The 25,055-nt window shown below is 40.8% G+C and overlaps 1 protein-coding gene across 1 annotated transcript in view; it reads left to right on the top strand.

Annotated features, from left to right (window-relative positions):
• Positions 1–25,055, top strand: part of CACNA2D3 (calcium voltage-gated channel auxiliary subunit alpha2delta 3) — a gene marked incomplete at both ends in the record, with an annotated part of 803,480 nt that overhangs the window by 570,246 nt on the left and 208,179 nt on the right. Inside the window, 3 exons of the mRNA XM_079712407.1 lie at positions 1,346–1,363; positions 21,334–21,405; positions 22,879–22,959. Of these exons, the coding sequence (XP_079568533.1) occupies positions 1,346–1,363; positions 21,334–21,405; positions 22,879–22,959 (171 nt within the window). The remainder of the gene's footprint in view (positions 1–1,345; positions 1,364–21,333; positions 21,406–22,878; positions 22,960–25,055) is intronic.

Here is a 25,055-nt window from a genome sequence, read left to right as displayed (position 1 = left end):
CAGATTAGAAAATGCTTTTTGAAACACTGCACGCTGTAATGGCAGTCACAAACACCGTGACATTAAACCGCAGCCTAATAGACTCAATGTAGAAAAATAGATAAATATATCTCATAAATATTCAATCTTTTTCCACATACCTATAATTTCAATTCCTTGCCTGTGACATTGGGAAAGCTATTATATCTTATTTTATGGATTGACTGACTGCCTTTCTGTTGTTCTTAGAATATCAGCCTTACTTCAAATGCATAAATCCTTGTTCATGCTTCCTTAACCACCAATAAAGGGAACAGTTACTGTGCTACAAAGCAAGAAAAATTGACTTTAAAAACAACATTCTTCTAATGGTCTTAGCTTTATGTACAGTACAGTTTCTCAACTTCGGCACAGTTGACAGATGGGCAGGATAATTCTTGGTAGTGGGGGCTGTCCTGTGCATTGTAAGATGTTTAGCAGCTTCCCTGGCCTCCACCTGCTAGAGGCCAATAGCTTTTGCTCCTTCCACTGCCCCCAGTTTTGGCAGCCCCACATGTCCCCAGACAGTCCTCTGCAGTGGGGAACTGTTGGCATACAGGAAGAAGGAACTTGGCCTTCATAGTGTGTGCTTTGGGCCACTGGACAGAAGAACCTCAGGTCCAGCTTTGCAGGTCCAGAACTACCCAAAACACACACTGTCAAACTCACAAATTATCTGCTGGCTCTACAGATTCAGCAGATTCAGATAGCAGGTGGAATAATCAGCACCATAACTTTTTTTTTTTAAGATTTATTTATTATTTATTTATTTATTTTTGGCTGTGTTGTTTCTTAGTTGTGGCACACGGGATCTTCGTTTAGGCATGTGGGATCTTTTGTTGCTGTGCACAGGCTCTTCGTTGTGGTGCACGGGCTTCTCATTAGTTGTGGTGTTTGGGTTTTCTCTTCTCTAGTTGTGGTGTGCAGGCTCCAGGGCACGTGGGCTCTGTAGCTGTGGTGCACAGATTCCAGAGCACATGGGCTCTGTAGTTTGCAGCACGCGGGCTCTAGGTGAGGTGCGCAAGCTCAGTAGTTGTGTAGCGCAGGCTTAGTTGCCCCTTGGCATGTGGAATCTTAGTTCCCTGACCAGGGATCAAACCCGAGTTCCTTGCATTGTAAAGCAGATTCTTTACCACTGGACCACCAGGGAAGTCCCAGCACCATAGCTTTATATGGGGAAGTGACTTGGCTTTAGTTTTTATTTTCCTCTCTTTCTCCCCCTTTTGGTCTTGCCATTTGCCAATGACAGCCAAATGAAGTTTTACACTTAATCTTAACTTCTTATATAATGGTTGTTTTTTCTTCTTTTTTCCCCCTTATTTTTCAGCTCCCTCAGGCACAAAAGGTAAACTCTTTTCCATCACATTCCAGTCATCCCCAGAACTCACGAATTGTGCATGCCTCCATGGTCTTGTACATTCGGCACTGTTCATGACCAGTGAAATGGTTTTCCTCTTAGGACTTCAGGAGCCTGAAGTTGGGCAGGAACAGAAAGGCCAACAGACTTAGCTGTCCACTAGCCCCTTGCCAACTTAGTCCCACCAGAGAGCCGTATGGTGGCCAGTGGTTTGGGGATGAATCTGTGTCCAATCATTTTGCTAAGACTTCTCAAATAATAGGTCAAGAGTAAGTTTGGCACATTCCTTCAAACATAGTATTCCAGATCTTCCCTAGGATACTTTCCTAGGGAGACAGGTAATATGAATAATTAATTAAGCCCAGTAACCATGTTTAGATTCTGGGCTCTTAATCCAAATCCCTGAAACTCACCTTGGGTTTCATTAATTGCAAAATCAACAGCTGCTTTGCTTGTCTCAACACCCATACCACCCAGAGAGCATTAAAGCAGAGTTCTTGCCAATGGTCAGACCCTTTCACTGGTCCTCATTATCTGTCTGAGATGATCTGGTGCCACCATCTAGAACGTTCTCTGTCCAGAAAGATTCCATGTGGTTGCAGTGCTGGCTTTGCTGTATCATTCCTGTGGCATGTCACTGCATCCTAAGGACAGTTATGGCAGAAAACATGTCACGTGATGCCTGCTGCATTGTTCTTGTGTATTTTACAAACACAAGCAAGATTTTCAGAAGACAGATTAATTTCTGGGGCCCAGATGTGAGTTGGTTTCATTTCAAGAGTTGAGGTAGGGCACCACCCTAAAATTTAAGCAGTACCTCCTAAGCTCTCCAAATCAGAGATGATTTGGTTTTTTCTCACTAAGAGAGATATCACAACTGCTCTACAAAAGACAGTCTGTTCAGACCATATGGACAACCAGAGGCCCAGAAATCATTACACAATTACTCAAATATATTTGAGGTATTTAAACAAGGCAAGACATGCTAGTGTGTGACTTGGCTTGTGGTAATGTTTGATTACACTTCAGTGCCATCACAAAAGGACTGAACACTTCATTAAAAGTTAAAGTATTTGAGTAGAGCAACAGCTTCCAGGGTAAATATATGTTCAGAATTCCACATTATCTGGAAGGCTCGGCATCTTTGATAGGTCATGCTTGCTTAATTGCCCACATTTGAAATTTCTTTGCAAAGCGACTTAAACCCAGTGCCTAAAAATGGACTGGCCTCAACTTACTAGTATTTATTCATCAAATTTCCACTGATCCGTAGACAAAAGCATTCACTTGTAAAAGATTCCTCATGAATTTGAGGTGCCATCAGCCATGGAGTTTAAAACAAAGTTCAAAACAAACCAACACAGAATATGGTAAGAACAAATGTTTCTGGGCCATATGATTCTTCAATAGCACTTAGCTCATCACACTCTTTTCTTCTATCATCATATCTTATCTTGACTCACATCACATGCCCTGAAAAGTGAAGCTTATTATTATGATTATTGAAAGTTCAGAAGTGAGAAAGGTGCTCCAGGGGCTTTTCCTGTGTCCCAAAGATATTTGACTGCCCAGCAGATTTGTTCTGCAACCCTAGATGACAAAGAACAACCCTGCCTCCCATCCCTCACTATGGCTACAAATGGTCTTCTGTTATAATAGAGAAAGGTATTTACCTTAAACAAAAACTTAAGAGCCGTGTGTGAAATGATTTCAGAATTCTTTGGATAGTTTCTGGGAAATTCAGCTCTTTGGAGAAGGAGTTTGACTATAAACCTTGGGTATCCAGGCTGGAAGATGAGGAGGGTTGAGGAGAGACACATTGCTGATTGAAGGCATTCTCCCTCAGGACCACTAGTCTCAATTGTTGATGTATGAGCATCCCTACCCCTCATGTTCCTTCCCTTCCCCTCCCCAATGTTACCAAAGGCTTTTGCTAGAAGGTTAAGGTTCTTACAATCATCAATTCCCCTCAAATATATTGTCTTGCTGCTTGACCAGCAAAAGAAGATGGTGGGTTCCATTCTAGCCTTTATCTGTTTGTGACCATGAGCAAGTCACTTAATGTCTCTAAGTCACTTAACCTCTCATTATTCAACAAGAACAAGAGACTAACTTTGTAGTTTTGTCATGAGAGTTATTTCTCTTACTTGCACCTACCACAGAGCCTGACACATGCTGGAACTCACAAAATTTAGAGTTCCTATTACCATTTGCTCAGCTTGGCCCCCAGTGCTTTAGAGCAGATGAAGAGTGCAGTCAGACATGATGTGGTGGTCTGGGACCTCCATAGTGTTTTGTGGTCCTGACTCAAGCCTAATGAATAATCAGGAGATGTCAAAAGAGCCTAGGAGGAATGTGATGCTTCTCTTGTTTCATTAAAAACTCTGTGTATCACCTGCCTGTACCTCCTACATGGAGTCAGAAAGAAATGGAGACTAGACTTGAAATCCCAACAAAGCAAAGACTTTCAGAAACAATTGTTTTGAGAGATTTCTTCCCAACGCCTTTGACATTACCCATAGATTTCACCCATCCATGGCCATGATTATAATGAGTCCCTTCCAAACCCAAGAGTTTGTTGTTCTGGGGGTAAAAGGGAGGTAGCTCCAGCTGCTCTGTCTTTGGCCAGCTTTTCACATGAGGTCATGAGTGCATACATTGAACCATATGGTGTCTGCATTTGTGCTATGTTTTTGTTGGAATCTCTCTTTGTATCATCTGCAACTGTTTTCTCTATAAATATTTTAAATAGTTATGTCTCTGTAAACATGCTTATTTTAATCTCTTGGCTGATCTACAACTAAAAATGTCCCATTTGGGTATCCCTCTTATGTGTAGCAGACATTAATGATTGTTGTCTGTAAATTATCATTTTCGTGATGCTAATAATTTGAGGGTTTTCCAAAACTTCTCTTCTAGCCCTTTTGGCTATTTTCTAGAACAATGGTTTGCAAAAAAAAAAAAAAAAAAGTTTTGTTTTTCCTGTGATTCTTAAGTACCTCTGAGATAATTTCTAGATTCTATAAATTTCAACCCTTATTACAAAATAGGGGTAGTACTAACTGGTTATACACTTGACCAATAAATATTTTCACCAAATACATAGGCAGTGTCCTGAATCTTGGTTAAAAAAAACATGTAGCAATACAGACCTGATGCCTTCAGGCCATCACAAAACTGTTCTTTTTAGTGAAAATTGAACCACTTTCTCCATTGGATTGATTGTTCTTGAGTTCAACAATGAAGAGAGGTCCATATGTAAGAAAGGTTTGCCTTTTTTCCCTTACGTGGTACTTGACTTCTACAAAAATGGCTGGGAGATTCCATTTTATAATAATAACAGAATTACCCAGAGCCTTTGCAAATATATGTTCAGTAGTCACAAAAATAGTCCAGTTTTCATACTACATATTCATCCATGTAGGTTCTGTCTATAGGAACTAAACATCAGTTGTTCACTGTGTGATTAATCACTATAGCATGGAGCCTTGAATACTTAAAGGAAAAAATACTCTTTGGGGTATTCCAAATTTGACTGTTCACATGGTTAACTTTTCCACACACAGGTTTTCCCCTCCCCTTCATTTTGTGCTGTCTTCAAACAGCTTTGGAATTTGTCAAAGACAGTGTCTTGAAAGTTTTGAAGGTACTCCGTGTCTTGCCTGGCACTATATTAGTTAATATCAGCCTGAAAATTCTGAGCAGGCATAAGCATTTTTCTCAAAACCATAGTTAAAGAAAACCACATCTCTAATCCTGTTTGGAACAGCAATTGATGGATTCAGGGCTGCACAGTATGGCAAAACGATCCCTGTTTAATAGCCAGACCGTGTGTTTTGTTTCCTGTTAGGAATAGCTTAACTTGCCTTCTTGAACAAACACAGCAGGGCTTGAGATCTGTTGTTCTATGCCTGCTGTGATATTCTGTGCTGCTTAACTTGTATGAGGACTCAGGAGTGCATAAATTAGCTTCTTAAAAGAGTGTCAATTTTTGGTTTTTCTTTCAGGATGGAACTGTTTTATTAATTTCTCCCCCTAAGTGTAAATGAGATCCTGAATCCATTTGCATTTTCTTTGTTTCCTTGTTTATATTATATTTAGGAGGAATAAATGGAAGCAGTCATTTATCTAAAGACTTTTCTTTTCCTTTCTTTTTCTTTTTCTTTTTCTTTAGGTATAGACTCATGCAAGCAGAATCTGGCCAGCTCTTATCTCACTGTAATCAGATTTCAGCAATTGTGGGGCATCATTTATCATTCCTTGTCTCTTTTAACTTCTGCACTTTGAAATGTTGACTTGTCGTTGAAAACAGAAATTTGAAAGTTTGCAAAGCTGCTGATTTCAGAGAACTGTAGGTCTAGTGATTTTAGTGTTTCATTACAGTTATATAACCAGCTAAATCGATGCAAATGAAGTGCAAAATGGAGAGGTGATAACTATTTACATTTGGATCTGGTTTATGACTCATTTGCTTTTACCTTGACTGGCTTTCTGTGTAAATTATTATATTTTGTTTTGATACTCCTGTTTTCTTCCTCATCATTTACTGTTTTATAGGAACACATACAGACATCTTTTATATGCGTTCCCAAGCTGGGGCTGTTAAGATTGACTATCCTCAGAGTCTGAAAGATGATAACTACATCTTAAATTAGTAGGTTTATTTTGTGAATAAGGCAAGGGAAATAGAAAGCGGAGCAAGTCCAGTCACTTTAGCTCCCCCCATGGTCAGTGTGATGGATTCTGTGGAAATCTGAGTTACAACATATTGTTCCACCATAATGATGATCACAGAACCAAACATTTTATTCTTTGCAATAGTTCCATATGAGTGTACCTGTGGCATTCCAGACAAGCTGCCCTGCTGCTGAGAAAGGAGGTGAACTTTGCAAGGTTCACAGCCGTGTGAATCTTGGCCAGTCCCTTTCCCACTGGCCCTGTTCAACTGTGTGTTTGAGACCATAAATAAATGAATGCAAGACCCTCAGATTCGAAGTGTATGGCTTCCTGATATCGGGATGACCAGCAGAACAGTGCACAGGGGCTCTGGCTGAAGCCCAATATGGGCTGATGGGGGACCAGGGAGCTCCATTTTGGAAGCAGGATGCTATTTGCATTTCTTATTTAAGAGAAAAAATTTGTTAATTTTAAACAACCTCATAATGTGTGTCTACTTGTGTATCTGGAAAAAAATGTTCAATTTGTACCCATTTTCATATATATTTGAACTTTTGTAGCATTATGTACTATTTTATAATAAGGAAAAGAGCAAGGTGACAACCGAGAAGTTCATGAGCAGCACTTGCCAAGGCCCACCCACAATGAATGCTTAACTCAACGAAGTAGTACTGATAATGCTAGTCCATCATACCTTAAAAGAGACACATTTGATACAAATAAAGGAGAAATGGTTTTGAAACACTGGTATAATGTGTTCTTTAAAAAAAAAGGCTAGACATTGTAAAGTCAAAAACTAAGAACTGATTTAAAAATCCCTAATATATCAATGCTTTCTAGTCCCAGACTTACTTTTTAGTGTCTTAGAAATTTAAAGTCTTCTTTCAGAAAATTCTCATTTAGTTAAGATATGTGAATGTCTTCTACTATTTATTTAAATTAAGCACAACTATAAAATATGACTCTCTTGAGGTGTTAAAACAATACAAACTCTACTCATAACATTGCTAAAATGAAATTGCCTTTTCTTTTGAAAGTCAAAAAAATCTAAATGAAAACAGTGGAATTTTAAAACTTAAATTGTTCTTACATCTCCCCACCCCCCACTCTCACCAAAGAAATTTATATACTCTTCTTCCTTCCGTATAGAAGGGAAGGCAGAGGATTGAGAAAAGTTCTTTCAAAAAGCCCAATGAATGGGGATATTGTGGCATTAATGTCAGCATAACCCATATTAAGCCTGGGACGGTCTTGGAGAGGGTATTGCAGGACACCCGATGTTCTGATTTCCTTGCTTCTAGATGCAGTTCTGTAGGTCATTCTTATTGATCCTCAGGCAATATTGAACTCAAAGGACTGGATTGCTATTTTGAGGTCCCCTCTGTATTTACTGATAGATTTAGAACACCTGTATCCATCACTTGACATAACTAGATGTGTTTCCCGAAAAAGTAGTATATGAATCTACAATTTATTGGTCAAGACCCTGGAAAAGAGTACCGTTTAAAGGACAGCTGCATGGAATAGCTTAATGAAGTAAAGAATTAAGCAACCTAGAATGTGTGAACTTGAGCCAGAAATACAATTTTTTCTGACTGTGTTATTATGTTTCCACTAGCTCAAAGGAGAGAGGGAGAGAGAATACACAATGAACAACATTTCAACACAGGACTAAGCAAAATCAATATAATTCAGTGACTAATTTGAAAACGAAATCTCTATCCAAATATAAGTCAAATCTATATCAAATCAATGGCAAATAACCGTCAGTGATTTTAATCTGACTATATCGGTCCTCACAGGAGGGAGTTTCCTGAGTGGCAGATGTAGTGGGTAATTCTCATGAATTACTTAAGAGAAAACACACTTGCACTATATACTCACAGGCATTGCCTTTCCTTTCTTCACTTTTTTTGGCATAATTTTTTTGATACAAACAATTCTAATTTTCATCAACAGAATTTGTCTACTTTTATTGTTTCTGCACATTAAAATTGGAAAATTGGTCTGCCTTTTCAGTTTTTTATACTAAAGTCATGTATCTGTTGATCTGGTCATAGCTCAACTGCCTGATCTTTTCTTCAGTCACATTATTCCCAGGTCAGACCCCCAATTAATGGATATATATTGATTACAAATCCAGATGTAGCCCAGTTCCATGAGAACTGGAGGGATGGCTCTGTGCAAGCTTCCAGGCATCACATGCCAGAGGATTCAACTGAAATGACCCTCTGGGGCAAACTGGAGCAGTTGTGCAATCGTGTACAGCAAAACTACTGAGAAGTCCAAAAGCAGAAAGTTAGATGTTTATCCCTTCAAATTAACTGGAAGGGTTTTGGAAAACCTAGCCTAGTTTCATGAGGTAGAAAAATGTCAGGCAAAGGACTAATGCCATGGTATGGACTTTCTTTTTCCAGAAATGACTCATGGAATTGAACCACTTGCTGAATCATGAGCCCTGTGTGCTTGGATTGGACCCATCCATGTTTGCCCAGGCCTGGGACACATTAGATGATTTGGCTGGGTGCTTCTGAAGCATCTGTCCTTTCTTTTCTGACCCCCTTCCTCTCCAACAATTTCCTTCCCAATGTGCATCCTTCCCAACCTTCTTTAATATTTGCAATTACCACCACCCCTAACTGCTTTCTAAAGCATATTGTCTATATCATGGAATAAAGGAGAAGTATTTTTTTTATTTCGTATATGTAATTTGAATGCAGAGATGGATGAAGTTCAAATTTGGTAGAGCAGTGGATGGATTTCAGAGAAGCTTAGCCTAGAATGGTCTTTATGAGAACAGCTGCACTTGTTGGATGTGTCAGGCACTGTATTAGATGCTTTGCATCTACAATTCTATTTAATACTCCCCAGAACTCTTGGAGATATTCCTATTTTAGGGATGCTTTGCTTGGTTGCCTCTTTTACTTCATTCCAAGATCCTTAAGGCAAAACATGACATTTGTCTTTGTACCCCTAAAACAGGAGGCTGAGGGCAGAATGATTTGGACAGGAGCTCTAGTGTCAGGTGGGCCAAGGCTCAAAGCCGCACCCTGCTGCCCTCTGTGACCTACAGCAAGGTACTTTGCTCCTTTATCTTTAATTGATCATCTGTAAGATGGGTATAGACATTTTACAGGGTTAAATTTAAAGCTATATAGATGTTAAATGTTTAAAGCAATGTTTGGTAATAGCAAAACATGTTTGGAAATAGAATATGGCTGAGTGGATGGGTGGATGGATAGATGGAAGAATGAATGAATGGAAGGATGGATAAATACAAATGATTCAAGAAGTGTGAGTAACCTGTTCAGGAATAATTCAGGTCTCTTTGCTTCTGTAGCTCATTTCTCCTCTCTGTTCTGCTTTCCAAGGAAATCGTAGTGTTCAACTAAGCAGTTTCTTTTTTAAGTCCTTTTCCTTTATGTCTGTGACATCATAAACCTTTTGCCCCTATCAGCAGCAGCTGCACATAGGTACCAGCCTCCCAGTCTAAGTTTGACCTCACTGGCACAGGCAAGATACACAAAGAAAGATACTAAGAGAAGGAGCCAAGAGCAAGTAGAGGATGCACAACATAAAATGGACAGTGGTGGCCCTGGAGTCTTGTCCAGATTCTGGTACCAATTCACTGTGACTCCTCTTCCTCTCTGAGCCTCATTTATAAAGTAAATAAAAGGACAAGATTAGAATAAATTCATTCAAGGAACATTTGCTGAGTTCTTCTTATGTACCAGGCTCTGTGCTAAACGTTATGGATAAAAGGAGGAACCATTCCCACTTCTGCCCTTGGAGTTCACAGGCTCTACAGAATCCCCAGGTTTTCTTCCAACCACAGTGTTCAGTGACTTAGCTGTATTAACAGTTTGCACAAATTTGGTCCTAGATTGTATCGTAGGTTGTAGAGTAAATATGATTATCTTTGTAGTGAAGTTCGAGAACATCTGGTTCCCATTTCCAGTTTGTTAGGGAAGGTTTTATGGAGGAAGCAGCATTTCAGGGGGTCTTTAAACAAGGGAAAGGTTTTGTCCCAGGGCCCCGAAGCCCTGACTGTTGGCAGTGTTTTCAGGCATCTATTTGGGAGGCGTCTAAACCATAGTTTGTGAAAATATAAATCTTTGGCCACAATGGGGGGTCAGTTATGTGTCATAGCTGATCATGAATATTGGCCAAAATCCAGTGCCCCATAATAATTCCTATTGTCCTTATTTTGGGGCATTCCTGAAGTAAGCATGTTGTACACTAATAAAGCAGTTCCCTAAGACAACTTTCAGGTATGTTAATCTGTAATATTCTCTCGCCCATAGGTTTGCTTATATATGTGTCCCTGGTCAAAGACAGCATCCTCCCTCTGTCTAGATATTTACCCATAAAATGTATTCCCTGCTTAATGATTTAGATCTTTGAAACACTGGGAGAAAAAAAAAAACCAACATAAAAATTTTCCTGAATAATAACAACTTTATTAGAAGAAAGTTATTTTGAGATTCTCATCCAGATGATCTAACATTATCTAGCATTATCATTCACGAAGTTGTCTTTAGGTTGCTAAAAAGAGAGAGAACAAACAAATACAATAATTTAGTTCATACAAGATGCAGTTAAAGTTCAAAGAGGGAAATCTGGTTACTTTTATATTTAGACAACCTAAAATACAGTGAATCTCATAAGAATTCAGGATTTCCAAATCTCAGATGCAAGTAATAATGTTCAATAAAAAGAAGAAAAGTTTTGGCTAAAAGCAAAGTGCCATTTATGTAGCATTCTCAAGGACTGAGTGATGACACTTTACCAAGACAGTCAAATGCAAAGCAAGGGAGAAATGTTACTTGGAAGGTTTACTTCTTCTTTATTATTCTTATTCTCTACTGCTACTTTTTTTTTTAATAAATTTATTTTACTTATTTATTTTTGGCTGTGTTGGGTCTTTGTTGGTGTGCGCAGGCTTTCTCTAGTTGGGGCGAGCCAGGGCTATTCTTCGTTGAGGTGCGCGGGCTTCTCACTGCAGTGGCTTCTCTTGTTGCAGAGCACGGGCTCTAGGTGCGCGGGCTTCAGTAGTTGTGGCACTCAGGCTCAGTAGTTGTGGCTCGTGGGCTCTAGAGTGCAGGCTCAGTAGTTGTGGCACACGGGCTTAGTTGCTCCGTGGTATGTGGGATCTTCCTGGACCCGTGTCCCCTGCATTGGCAGGTGGATTCTTAACCACTGCACCACCAGGGAAGTCCCTCCACTGCTACTTTCTTAATGCCTTAGATTACTCAGGGTTCAGGCATCTTGCAAAAATATTGAAAAATGCCAGTACAAAATGGGAATCTAAACAATGGTTGGTGTTCTTAATTTGTCTAGATTTTAAAAAGGAAAGCAGTTCATCTGAGTAGTGTCATAAAAGACAGGTAATTCATATTGCTTACATTGAAAGAATCAACTCCTCAATTAAAAATAATAATGCCTGATTTTTCTAAATATCTTGTTTGAAGAATATCCAAAATACTGATAATCAAATATAATATGTTTAACCCAGAATATAAAAACTTAATTCTGATAGCATTTCCATGTCAAAGTGTTACCATGGTTTGTTTGAAGGACTTTTTGATCTTTATGCAAAAAGGGATTTTAAAAATAGGATTACTGTTATATATTGTTTGTTTATATTTATTTATTTTTAAGGCATTAATATTCATTGCTAGCATATGTTACTGGATGGTTTTATTTATAAAATGTTTTCTGTAAGTGAGAATTTATGGGATGTTCTTATTATTAAAATTTTCAATCATACAGAAAAGAGACAAATTTTTTAAAAAACACTTAATCAAAGATACACACACACACAGAGCCAATAGTGATTTAGGAATCTTTTGGTTTTATCACCGAAGCAAGCTATTCTTGCTTTCCCTTCTCATTTCAAAATGACTTCTTAGATTATTGAGAAAATGAATTTTTAAATGTGCCTGTGTATGTAAATCCTCTCATTTACAACTAGCCACTATTGAAACAGCCAGCAAATTTCATGATCATCACTAATAGCTGTGGCAGTCTAAGTAATGTGAGAGTAAAATTCACAGCCAGAGTCAGATAATGTTAACATTAGCCAAGCAGACAATGTTAATACTGTGCTCCCTCTTCAGGCATAAAATGCACCAATAGGATTTAGTTTCCATGTCTCAATGGGTCTCACCTGTGTTGTACCTCTGAGGTGTGTCTATATGTGTCTCCAGAGAAAAGGTCCTTCTGCATATACCCAGTACAAAAAGTTAAAACAGATCATTGAGTATGGTTCTTACTATATTCTTGCCCTGATACTTCTGTCCAGTACTGAGGATAAGGGATGTTGTAATGGTAGAAGGAGAGGGAGATTTGGGGGAGGGGAAGTAGGCAGGCATTGAAAAGGAGTAGATACAGAGCACTTTTTTTGATCTGGGAATAGGTGGGAAGCTCCAGGGATCTTTTCTGTGTCTTTTCTGTGTGTGTGACCAGGAGGTTGGGGTGGGAGTGTGGTGGTGATCTCTACATAGCCACATACTCTGCACATGCCCTCTTTTCTTGATCTGTGTTTCCCTACTATTCTCCTTAGTGCTATCTCACCAACTAATTTGTACAGAGTGTTATTCTGATGACTTTCTACTCTCCAGCTCTCCCCTCACCATGGAGTGTGAAAACTGGAGAACATGGGTGCCATCTGTCCCACCCACATTACCCCTCATCATGTGTTAGCCAGAGAATGGCCCCTGGGGGATTCCAAGGTCATTTGTAAACTTGAGCTCATGTAGAAAGGAGAGAATGCCAAGGAGTTGGCTTCTCTTCTGTTAAATCTGTGTTTGAGAAAGTAGGTGTGAAGGAACCCCCCTTTTCCTGCATGCCCTCATCACATTCTCAGATCCTGAACACTTTAAAGAAACAGTGGTTCTCCTTTCAAAATATTTCATCTGATACTTAAAGATGTACACAGCTGCATCTTTCCACCAAAGGTTATTGACAGAAGGAATAGTTGATAATCGCCTGTGTTTCAGTTCAGTGGGGAACTAAATGACATTGGTTACAGTTTAAATACATTTTTATTGGTAAGGCCCATACTCTGGAAATGGCTTATCACCCAGAACCTTGTGCCTGCAATTCACCCTGACTGCCTCTAGATGGTGGTAGTGTCTTTTCCTGGAGTGCAATTTAGTGTTCATACCAGGTGTTGGAAGGAAGACACAGAAGAAATGCAGCTGTGTACTCACAAATTACGTAAACGTATATAAAATATTTATGTATTATGTAATATATTTATATGATATACTCTATTAATGTAGTCAATATGCTGATCAACTTTAATAAGAAAAGAAAAACATACAAACATAGGAGGAGCAAAGTATAGAAGAAATATGATATTTGCAGAGAGTTAGTTGGCCTTTGTTCTTGGCTTAGAGCCATTCTCTTTCTAAGCTGAGTTCCCCGTTTGTGCACAACCTTCTCATTGAGTCCCAGCCTCCAGGGCTGAGCACATCTGGCAGGAGGCTCTGCTGAAAACCACCTGGCAGCCCTCAAACGGGCTTCCAAGCCTGCTGCCCTTAACTCGCTCAGATGCCTCCTCAGGGCCAGGAGTCCTGCTTGCCTCCTTTCTCTGGGGCTTGGCACTCACCACCAGGGGCCTCCAGCTATAGAATAAACAGAGCATTCTGCCACTGGCCCTGGCAAACTTCCTCTGATTGGAGATGTGAAAGAAGGCAACATAGCAGATATCCTCCAAAAGTCACAAATCCAATCCATGTTCATTTGGGCAAAGAGAAAAAACTTATTGCCTCAACTAACCCAATAGAAGAAAGCATGGATGGAGTTGATCTTAGGGATGAAGGCATTCAGGACTGGTACCTTCCCTCCCTCTCCCCATTCCTCCCTCCTTCTCCTTCTGCTTTTCCCTCATCACACACACACACACACTCTCTCTCTCACACACTCTCTCATCTCTCCTCATCTCTCTGGGTTGACTTTATTTTTGCAATTGCATCTCTGTGAGGAGGGGATATAGCTGTCAGACTTACATTCCTAAAACCACACACAAAAGAGTGTAGAGAGTTTTTCCTATTCACTCCAGATGGAAAAAAGGAAAAATCCCCAAATAGCCCATTTTGAATCATGTGTCTGATTAAAAAAACAATCATTGTGGCCTGGGCAGAGTTTGTGTGTATGTATATGTGTGTGTGTGTGTGTGTGTGTGTGTGTGTGTGTGTGTGTGTGTGTGTGTGTGTGTGTGTGTAGTGCTGTGGTTGGCACAGCCTGGGTTGGATACCCAGCCACACGTGCAGGATGGGAGAGGTTAACTGTCAAGAAAACCTTGTGAATGGAAGGGGTGAAGAAGATTTCCCTAAAGGAAGGGTTGATATTTGCAAAAGAAGGAAAAGAAAAGTGCCAGGCAATTTTTTTAAAAGGTCTCCCCTGCATTGTTCCACTTGTAAATATTTTAAAGTATAAAGTAAGTGATGAAATTGCTGTGTGGCAGGGAACTTGTTCCTAGTGTTGTTAAACTGATTTTCAGAAAGCTTCTGAATTTGTCCTATAAGCCCTGAAAGATATCAGTAAATGCTGGACATTTTTATTTTAGTTAAGGCTGGTCATAAAGAAGACAGCCTTCTGCTCACGTGTAGAGAGCCAGTGTACCCGCCCCAGCCAGCTCTTCCCCATTTGCCTCATTAGCTTTCCTGTCCCCACTAAGACCTATGTCTTATTCCTGGTTGTCTTCCCAGCACATGGCATGGAACTTGGCACATACCTGATGCTCAAAGGAATGTTTATCAAGTGAATCAATGAATAATAATGATTAGACCTGCAACAAAATTGATAGACCACAAATCTGGTTCTGTTATCCTATCTGGGGCCACACCCTAGAGCTGCCTGCATCGAGCTAGTGCCACTGGTGGGAAACTAATCAGGCATTAGGAGGAGAGGCCTGGCATCACTGCATGTACCTCACAAATGCATATTCATATGAGCCCACATGCATGATTAACTTGGGAAGCTGACAGGAAGCAGTCAATCTGTTGAGCAAGTTTGTGTTTTATAAACCAGATGTTTGGTATTATTATTCATCATTTCCTTTGATACCAGAATGGTCTCCATTATGTAGCATAGGAAATGAAGGATATGGAATAATATACACTTAGTATACAACAGAACACCACAACCAAGCATTTCAGAGGCCTGTTCAAAGCCTGGGCAAGTATAATTGAATGGCAGTTCATTTTAGGATTCCCACTTGGACTTAAGTTAATGGGATTTTGCCCAGATGGACCATCGTGACCCCCCTCTCCCACTCCTACCCTTGGAAAATGAATGTTGACTCTATGTCTGCATTTTTCTTGGAAGCCATGTCTATGAATCGTAAGCAGTGCTCTTGCCTCAGTGGCTACTACAGGTTAGGGACCCACAGGAAAGCAGGGACTCCCTAGTGTAGTGCGGGGACAGAGGGTGTCTGGCTGTGGTTTGCTGCATAACTCCTGCTTGGTGGTCTTAAAAAAAAAAAAACAAAAAAAACCTTTTGCCACCAGCTGCTATTTCTTATGGCAGGAGTACAGAATGCCTTTCAATCGTAAAGTGCTTACTGTGCAAATTAACTTTCAATTTGATGTTCACTCTCCACAAAATGTTTAAGATTCACAGAACCCAGACCCACTGGAAAGTGGGAAAGATGGAGCTGGTGGGTGCAGAAGAGCATCTTCATGTTGTGCAAGTAATATTTCCAGAGTGCTGCCAGCCCTCATGGCCATACTGATGAGCTGGTATAACATCAGAAAGGCTACAGGTTAGGGTTCTGGCCAAGCCAGTACAAATCTGGGCCAGAATTGTCCCTGAAAGAGGAACATGTGAGCTCATAGCAGTGGCTAGACTGAGATCACTGCATTTCCCTTGTTTACCTGGGGCTGGTTTAAAATGAGTGGTTTCTGTACAAATGTAATATTATGGGTTTTTTGAATATTTTAAGCAACGATGCAGTAATTATATTTGGAATTAGCCCCTGAGTGAAGTTGTTACTATATTCTGGCCTTAATATTTGGAAGTTAGTTTCCTGTGATCTTGTATTTATGCCAGGACAAGTACCAGTGGTTTATAACTGATTTTTACTGTTTGCAGGAAAAAAGCTTCATTTCTCATTATTGTCAATGGTATGTTTTGATTTTATCCGTGATACATGTTGGCATTGCTTGAAATTTTGATTTGAGTTGCAAAGTGGAAGTTGCCCAGGGTTACGGATCAGCTCAACTCAGTTTTCTTTGTAGCATTAAGGATTAATCAAAGAGTCAGAATATGGGAAGATTCCTGATTCTGAGGGAGATGTTTATTGTGGGTTGGTTCTGCGTTGAAAATGGCCTTGCATGCCCCCATTGATGGCCATAGTATACTTTAAGTATTTTTAGCAAGATGTTGGAACCATGGTTCCACAAACTGCTATATACCAGTTGGTTTGGTTCCTGGCAACAGTAACTGTTAGCATCATCTCATAGTTAATATTATTTGGTTCTTAATATGATACATCAAGTTTGTTTATTTATACTAACACCAAAATTAGGCTGTCCCAAATAATAGATTACATGATTACAATGTGTATTACTCAGGATTCTCCAGAGAAAGAGAACCATATGAGATATATATGTATTTTTTTTCTTAAATGTAAGGTAAGTATACACACACCCACACACATACACACACACAGAGGGAAGGAGGGAGAGAGAGAGGGAGGGAGGGAGGGAGAGAGAGAGAGATATTTATTTTAAGCAATTGCCTCACATGAATGTGGGGGGCTGACGCATCTGAAAAACTGTAAAGCATGTTGGTAGGCTGGAAATTCCAGCAGGATGGGATTTTACAGTCTTGGGTCTGAAGGCAGTCTGGAAGCAGAATTTCTTCTTCCTTGGGGAACCTTTTTTTCTCTTAAGGCCTTGAACTGATTGGATAAAACACAGCCAGATTATGTAGGATAATCTGCTTTATCAAAGTCTACTTATTTTTTATTGAAGTATAGTTGACATGTAACATTATCTTAGTTTCAGATGTGCTACGTAGTGATTTGCAAACATTATGAAATGATCATCACTATGTCTAGTAACCATCTGTCCCTGTACAAATTATTATGTTACTGACCATATTCCTTATGTTGTGTATTATATCCCCGTGGCTTATTTATTTTATAGCTGGAGGTTTGTATCTCTTCAGCCCCTTCACCTATTTCGCTCCCACCCGTCCCCTGTTCTGATAACCATCTGTTTGTTCTGTTTCTGTGAGTCTGTTTTTATTTTATTTTGTTTATTTGTTTTGTTTTTTAGATTCTACATATAAGTGAGATCATACAGTATTTGTCTTTCTCTGGCTTATTTCACTTAATATAATACTCTCTAGATCCATCCATGTTGTCACAAATGGCAAGATTTTTTTATGGCTGACTAATATTCCATTGTGTGTATATATCACATCTTCTTTATCCATTCATCTCTCAATGGACAATTAGTTTGCTTCCATATCTTGGCTATTGTAAATAACATTGCAATGAACATTGGTGTGCATATCTCTTTTCGAATTAGTATTTTTATTTTCTTCAGGTAATTACCCAGAAGTGAAATTGCTGGATCATATGGCAGTTCTATTTTTATTTATTTATTTATTTATTGGCTGTGCTACGTGGCTTGTGGTATCTTAGTTCCCAGATCAGGGACTGTACCTGAGCCCTCAGCAGTGAAAGCATGGAGTCCTAATCACTGGACCGCTAGGGAATTCCCGGAAGTTCAATTTTTAATTTTTTGATGAGCCTCCATACTGTTTTTCACAGTGGCCGCACCAACTTACAATCCCAACAGTGCACAAGGGTTTCCTTTTCTTCACATCCTCACCAACACTTGTTATTTGTTATCTTTTTGATAATAACCATTCACTAACAGGGATGAGGTGATATATCATTGTGGTTTTGATTTACATTTCTGTAATAGCGATGATGAGCATCTTTTCATGTGCCTGTTATCCATCTGTTTGTCTAATTTGGGAAAACGTCTGTTCAGGTCCTGTGCCCATTCTTCAGTCTGGTTGTTTGTTTATTTGATGTTGAGTGTACGTGTTATTTGTATATTTTGGAAATTAACGCCTTATCGGATATATAATTTGCAAGTATCTCCTCCCATTCAGTAGGCTGCCTTTTCTTTTTTGCTGATAGCTTTTTTTGCTCTGTAAAAGCTTTTTAGTTTGATGAGTCCCATTTGTTTATTTTTGCTTTTGTTTTTCTTGCCTGAGGAAACACATCCAAAAAAATTGCTAAGACCAATGTCAAAAACCATACTGCCTGTTTTTTTTCTAGGAATTTTATGATTTCAGGTCCTACATTTAAGTCTTTAACTCATTTTTAGTCTACTTTTGTATATGATGTGAGACTGTCCAGTTTGATTCTTTTGCATGTAGCTCTCCAGTTTCCCTAATACCATTTATTGAAAAGGCTGTCTTTTCCCCATTGTATATTCTTGCCTCCTTTGTCATAGATTAATTGCCCATATAATTATTCATATAATGAACCCATATAAGTGTGGGTTCATTTCTGGGCTCTCTATTCTGTTCCATTGATCTATGTGTCTTTTTTTGTGTGCCAGTACCATAACGTTTGCATGACTGTATCTTTTGTAGTATAGTTTGAAATGAGGGAGCATGATCCCTCCAGCTCTATCCCTGCATGTGGGTCTCTGCACAGCCCCAAGGTGCTCAGGGTGGTACCAGCCCACTGTTGGGTGGGGCTGGGTCCCTGTTGCTCTAGGCTAGAGGGAGGATTCCAAAGTGGGGCTTGCCAGTGCCAGTGTTGTTGTGGAACAAGCTCCTGAAAATGGTTGCTGCCAGCATCTCTATCTGCAGGGGGAGTCCCAATTGCCTCCTGCCTCTCCACGAAGCTCTCCAAGGTCAGCAAATGGATCTGACCTAGGCTTCTTTTAAACTACTGCCTCTGTGCTGGGACTTGGAAAGTGTGAGATTTTGTGAGCACTCTTTAAGAGCAGAGCCTCTGTCACTCTATGGCTCCCCTAAACATAAGCCCTGCTGGTTTTCAAAACCAGACGTTCTGGAGTCTTGTCTTCCCAGTGTAGGATCCCTGGGATGAGGAGCCTGATGTGGAGCTCAGACCACTCGCTCCTTGGGGAGGACCTCTACGATTGTGATATTCCTCCTGTTTGTAGGTTGCTGACCTGGAGGTATGGGTCTTGACTTTACCACATCTCCGCCCTTCCTGTCCATCTCGTTGTGGTTCCTTCTTTATGTCTTTCGTTGTGGAAAATCTTTTCTGCTATCTTCAGTTTGTTCTCATAGATAGTTGCTCTGTAAGTAGTTGTAATTTTGGTGTGTCCTTTGGAGGAGGTGAGCTCTGGGTCTTCCTACTCCACCATTTTGGCCATCTCTAAAACCAACTGATTTAAATGTTAATCGCATCTAAAAAATACATTCACAACATCTAGACTAGTGTTTGATCAAACAACTGGCACCATTGCCTAACCAAGTTGCCACATAAAATTAACCATCACATCATGAATTTCCAGTCCTTGAGGGATCTTGAGATTCTTGCGTTGTTTTGCTTGTCATGGAGGAATATAGGCCCATCTTGATATAGAGGTAAAACTAATAAAAACTTGGCCTCCTCTATCCCTGTTAGGAGTTTTCCCAATGCATATAAGTTGTTTCTCTTTAACTATCATGGTTATTGATGGTGGAAAACATTGCCTTTTAACAGTGCTTCTTGTATTTTAATATGCATACTAACTATTGAAATGAAGATTCAGATTCAGAGAATCTAGAGAGGGCTTAGGATTATGCATTTCTAGGGCACTCGGGTGCCAGAGGTACTGCCATTCTGTGTACCACATTACAAGTAATGAGGTCCTATTGCTCAAATAACCTATTGGAAGACCAAGACTGGTAGAAGATTGACTGAGTTTAATGACCTTTTCTCAGGAGGCCAGTCAGTCCGTGAGGACCTCAGTCCATGGGGACCTCTAAATTTTAGGATCTTCTCTTTATAATGACTTTTCCCAAGTAGACTGAGGGAGCAACACCTGCTTTTTCTATGGAATTAAAGTGACAGAGAAGTGCCCAAACATCAGAAAACACTCTAGACTGATGATAGTGGATTCTTATTCACAGATTGCTTCATTTGAAGCTTGAATGCGCTGTGAAAACAGGAAGTAAACCTCTCCCACCAGACTTGCCAATTTTGGTCTCTATCCGCAGTGCCACATGCCTTGATCTTACTGGAGACTCTGCTACTTGCTAGCCATGTGACCTTGAAGGCAGGGAAAGGAAACTAGCATCTTTTGAGCACCTGCAGATGCCAGGTACCTTGCTGGGCAGTTTCACATTTTATCTTCATGGCAACACTGTTGGGGAATAGTTGGCATTATTTCATATGAGGACATGAAGGCTTAGATAATGCAGTTAATAAAGATTCAAAGCTGAGAATTAGAATGAGGTTTGTCTTGGACCAAAGCCTACTGTGGTCCAGGACTCAGCTTCCCCATTTGTTAATGGGGCAGAGTAGGGATTCCTGCCTTTCTCCTAACACTGTTGTGAAGGACGGATGTGATGGTGGTCTCAATGCATTTGTATGCAATTCAGTGAGTTACAGAAGTGTATTATGTGCCAAATTTCAAGAGTTGTTCTTCCGGGAGGGATGTTCAGCTTCTTACCAGTGATTTAAAGATGAGCTGATCAAATTATTTTTTTATTTTGTTTTTATTTTGTTTGTTTTCCATCTGGGACTGGCATACAGAGATATGCAGAAGTTCAAAAAGGCCATGACTCAGCTACCTTGGGGAGAATAAATGCTTCCAGATTCCATTGTTTCCAGCAGGGGCGACTCATAAAACCCCTTATGCTCATGCTTTCTGATCCTCAATTTCCAGATTAAGGAGAAGCATTAATATTGCACATATTGAACATAAAAGTCTGCAAAGTAAAACAGTAAAATCAGTCTGTAGTAATAAAATAAAATGAATCACTGAGATCCAAACAGGGCTTTATTTGAACTCAAATAGCTGAATGCAGTAAACAGATCAGCTGGAGTGACTGATGGTAACTGACGTTGTTTCCCCTGCTGGGGAGGAGGGCCTGGGATCTTCACCTACACGTCAGGGTGGAGGAATGTTGCACTCCCACCTATGCTATAAAGGCTCAAGTGGACTCTGGTCCATTCCCAACAGCCCCTGGTCAGGAAAGGATGAGCTAGTCAAAGGGTATGGCCTCCAGCACTGTTTATCCCAGATCATTCTCAGGTAACTGGCTTTTCTGTCTCCATCCAGCTTGCCAATGATCAGGGCCCCATCCTGATGACCACGGTCGCCATGCCTGTGTTTAGTAAGCAGAACGAAACTGTGAGTACAGTGACTGGATTCCCTACTTGATGCTAGGGTGCTTGTTATCTGAGACCCCGTCTGACTCAAGCTTTGGTGCCCTTTATTTACTCATTTAATTTAAGGATGGAGGATGTATAATTTTTCCTCACTTTTAATCCTGCTGGTAGCATCATGAAATCAAGAATAGATGAGAGATGAGACTTCCCTGGTGGTCCAGTGGTTAGGGCTCCGTGCTCCCAATGCAGGGGCCCCAGGTTTGATCCCTGATCAAGGAACTAGATCCTGCATGCCGCAACTAAGAGCTGGCACAGCCAAAAAAAAAAAAAAAAAAAGAATAGATGAGAGGAATTCAAGCAGGCATCATTTTACAGTTTGTAGCACTTTTCCAAAATTTAAGTGTTTAAATGACCAGAGGAAGGAAACCCCCAGAAAGAATCCTTGATTGTAGTGGGTTAACCTCTCTCTGATTTACTGGTACCAGCCTTGAATTAGATTCCCAGGGCTGTGGCAGCAAAATGCCCCAAACAGGATGGCTTACAACAATAGAAATGTATTCTCACAATTCCAGAGGCTAGAAGTCCAAAATCAAGGAGTCAGTTCTAGGGAAGACTCTTTCCTTTCCTCTTCCAGTGGCCCCAGAAGTTCCTTGGTTTGTGGCAGCATAATGCCAATCTCCGCTTTTGTCTTCACATGGCCTTCTTCTCTCCTTATCTCTCTGTCCTCTCTTCTTCTTATAACGACACAAATCATTGGATATAAGCCCCATCCTACATCCAGGATGATTTTGCCTTGAGATCCTTAATTAATAACATCTACAAAGACCCTATTTCCAAATAAGAACACAGCCTGAGGTTCTGGGGACACTTGAATTGGGGGGAAACAACAGACAACAGTGATGTGTATTTTCTTCTAGAAGGCCCTTTCTGACATTAGAAAGTTTAGTACACCACATTGACCTTGGGACCTGGGACCCTGGAGGCCTATTCCTTCCCCTTAGTCCTTGATTCCAACTTGCTGCTAAAAATATGTTAAGGTTATTGCATCTTTCTCTGGCTATTTAGTCTCTCTCTCGTGGGCACCAGATGGCAGTGTAAATTGAGAAAGTAGTTAACATGTTAAGTGTTTCCTATAAAACGTTTCCATAAGAGAAACTGATTAATGATCATAAGTCCTTAGCTTCTTCAGATTCTTGATTTTTCAGGAGAGAGAAGAAAATGGTTTTTAGGGTGTCTTGGCATGGGCGTGTGTTGAGGGATATATAGTAGGTAATGTTTGGCCTGAGAAGCTACCATTCTTGCCTAGGAATATTTTGGGTAGCGGATGGGGAATAGAAGAGGTTCCCTCATAGAGATCCAGGTTAATCTTCAATCTCTCTCAGTTTGAAGAAGGCACCAGACAGTGATCTATGGTGTGTGGCTTTTCAGGAGGTTCTATTTCTTCTACCAAGTTAACATACTATTGTTGGTATTGTTTAATGTTTCTTTTCAACAGAGATCGAAAGGCATTCTTCTGGGCGTGGTCGGCACAGATGTCCCAGTGAAAGAACTTCTGAAGACCATCCCCAAATACAAGGTAATGCATCACGTAATTAATAGTCAAGGGCCAAATGCACAAGATAATTTCACAACCTGCCATAGTGACAAGGAAAACACGAAGGAAAGAGGCCCTTCTGCTCTCTTTCTAGAGGGCTCTGTTTTGTTTTGTTTTGTTTTGTTAAAATAATAATAGTCCAGGCAGGTCTGATTAGGTCTACACGTGCCTATCCAGGTTTGTATGTGTCTGTGGAAATCTACACAAGTCTGTGTAGTTCTCCACAGGTCTTACACCTTTGATGGTTTTCTAAGCCAATCTTGATTCACCCCAATCTGAGGACCCTCTAAAATCTGTTACTTCTTAACAGGAACCCAATGAGGCACAAAGAAAAGTGGTCTCTGACTCTCAACTATGTATTCCCTTTATCCTGGAAGGTGATGGGGTACAAATTAATATTCCTTTCCTAATGCTGCATTAAACCTATGGCACTAAGGGAATTGTAAGTTTGTTTTAAATTCTGGGGATAGTTGAGAGGGTGGAGTAGGTAATTTTGGAACAAAGAGATTAGGGCAGGCCTTGGTAGGCCACTGCTTTGGGGGTTTAGAACAACATGGAAAAGAAACACTAGATGGAAAGGGCTCAGAAAAGGGTGGGGCGGGGGGGGTGGATATGCTAGAACCAGCTCTGCGTGTGAGGCCGGCCCTGCCTCAGGAGAGAGGGTCATGCTTTCCCCCTTACCTGGCTGTATTCCCAGCACTCTGTTCCTAGAACTACTCTTTGGTTTATTTAGTTCTTCCACATTTGGGGACAGAGGGGCTCTAATGGGTCATCCCAGTGCCACCCGCAGCCCAACCTCTTTCCATGAGAACAAGCATCCCAAGCTCCACGTGATTTCCCAGAGGTCCACAGATTGCATCTGCCCTCTCTGGGGCAGGCAGGCACACACAGTGACGGACTGCACTGCCACCTAGGCTGGGTGCAGGAGGTGGCAAGTTGCTATGAAGGGGACATGGTGGCAGTAACCATTCTGTGGTCCATAGGGATGATATTACTTGGTATTTATGTTCTTTGGCTGCTATGGTTAAATAAGCACTTCAACAAAATCAGAGCAACGGACAGGCCAGGAGCCTGGTTTCCATCCAAGTCAGGTTCACACTCTACTACCTTTAGAGCAGTGTTGTCCCAGCTTCAACCTTTTGCTTCCCACCATCATAACACATTGTCTTTTCTTTGTACCACCTGCAGAATTACTGAACAGATCTTTTAAAATTTCATTTGACTGGCACTTTTTCTTAATTATCTCTTCTAACCTCAGCCTGAACAGCCACATGTGAAGTCGTAAATTGAGATATGGTCATTATATTTTTCTGATACATAGGTTAGCCAGGGGAGTAACATGACCAGGTTTTCCTTTTTAAAAGATGGCCCAGAGAGTCCTTGAACCCCATGCAGAAAACTCTCACCTGTTCCCTAGTGGAGGCTCCCCAGAAAAGCAAATCAAGGGGTGAGAAGAGGAAGGTCCCCTTAAGCCCTATCCCAGTGCTATGGAACTGCCCAAGAGCCATCTCTGTGTATGCTTGCATGGGAGTGCAGGGGGGCAGAAAGCAGCCCCTGCTCCTTGTCCTAGGAGGAGTTCATGGACTGACATGGTTCCCCTGGCTGCACAAGGGTTGAGACCATACCATCCCCTCTTCTCCCAGCATGAAGCAGACCAGCTCTCCCATCTCCATCTCTGGCCCACTCACAGACTGACGAGGGTTCTTTTCGTTCCCATCTGGAGGGAAGCAAGCTCCTTTGGGCTGGGAATCTGAGATTCTTGGCTAGCTGGCAGGGCCCCCTCCCTTACCACCTCATTCCCTGATGTGCTGAGCCTGCCTCACTACCATTGTGAGAGGCCCTTCTTCCTGGACCTTGGCAGGAAGAGGCAGTGGTTAGTGCTCTGGAAGCAGATACATTTGGAGTTCAGCTCTATCACTGAGGAGCTGGGTATGGACAACTCTCTCAAATCCTTAGTTCCTGTCTGTCCAATGGTGATAACAATAGAACCTGCTTGTAGACTTGTGTGAAGCATTGACCACTGTCATGAGTCAGGAGCAATGGTAACACACTGGTCAAGAGGACAGGTTTGACCCCCA

This window comes from Hyperoodon ampullatus (assembly GCF_949752795.1).
Source record: "Hyperoodon ampullatus genome assembly, chromosome: 10".
Classification (NCBI taxonomy): Eukaryota; Metazoa; Chordata; class Mammalia; order Artiodactyla; family Ziphiidae; genus Hyperoodon; species Hyperoodon ampullatus.
The sequence above is the reverse complement of the archived record's forward strand: the minus strand, read 5'-3'. Positions and strand labels throughout refer to the sequence as shown.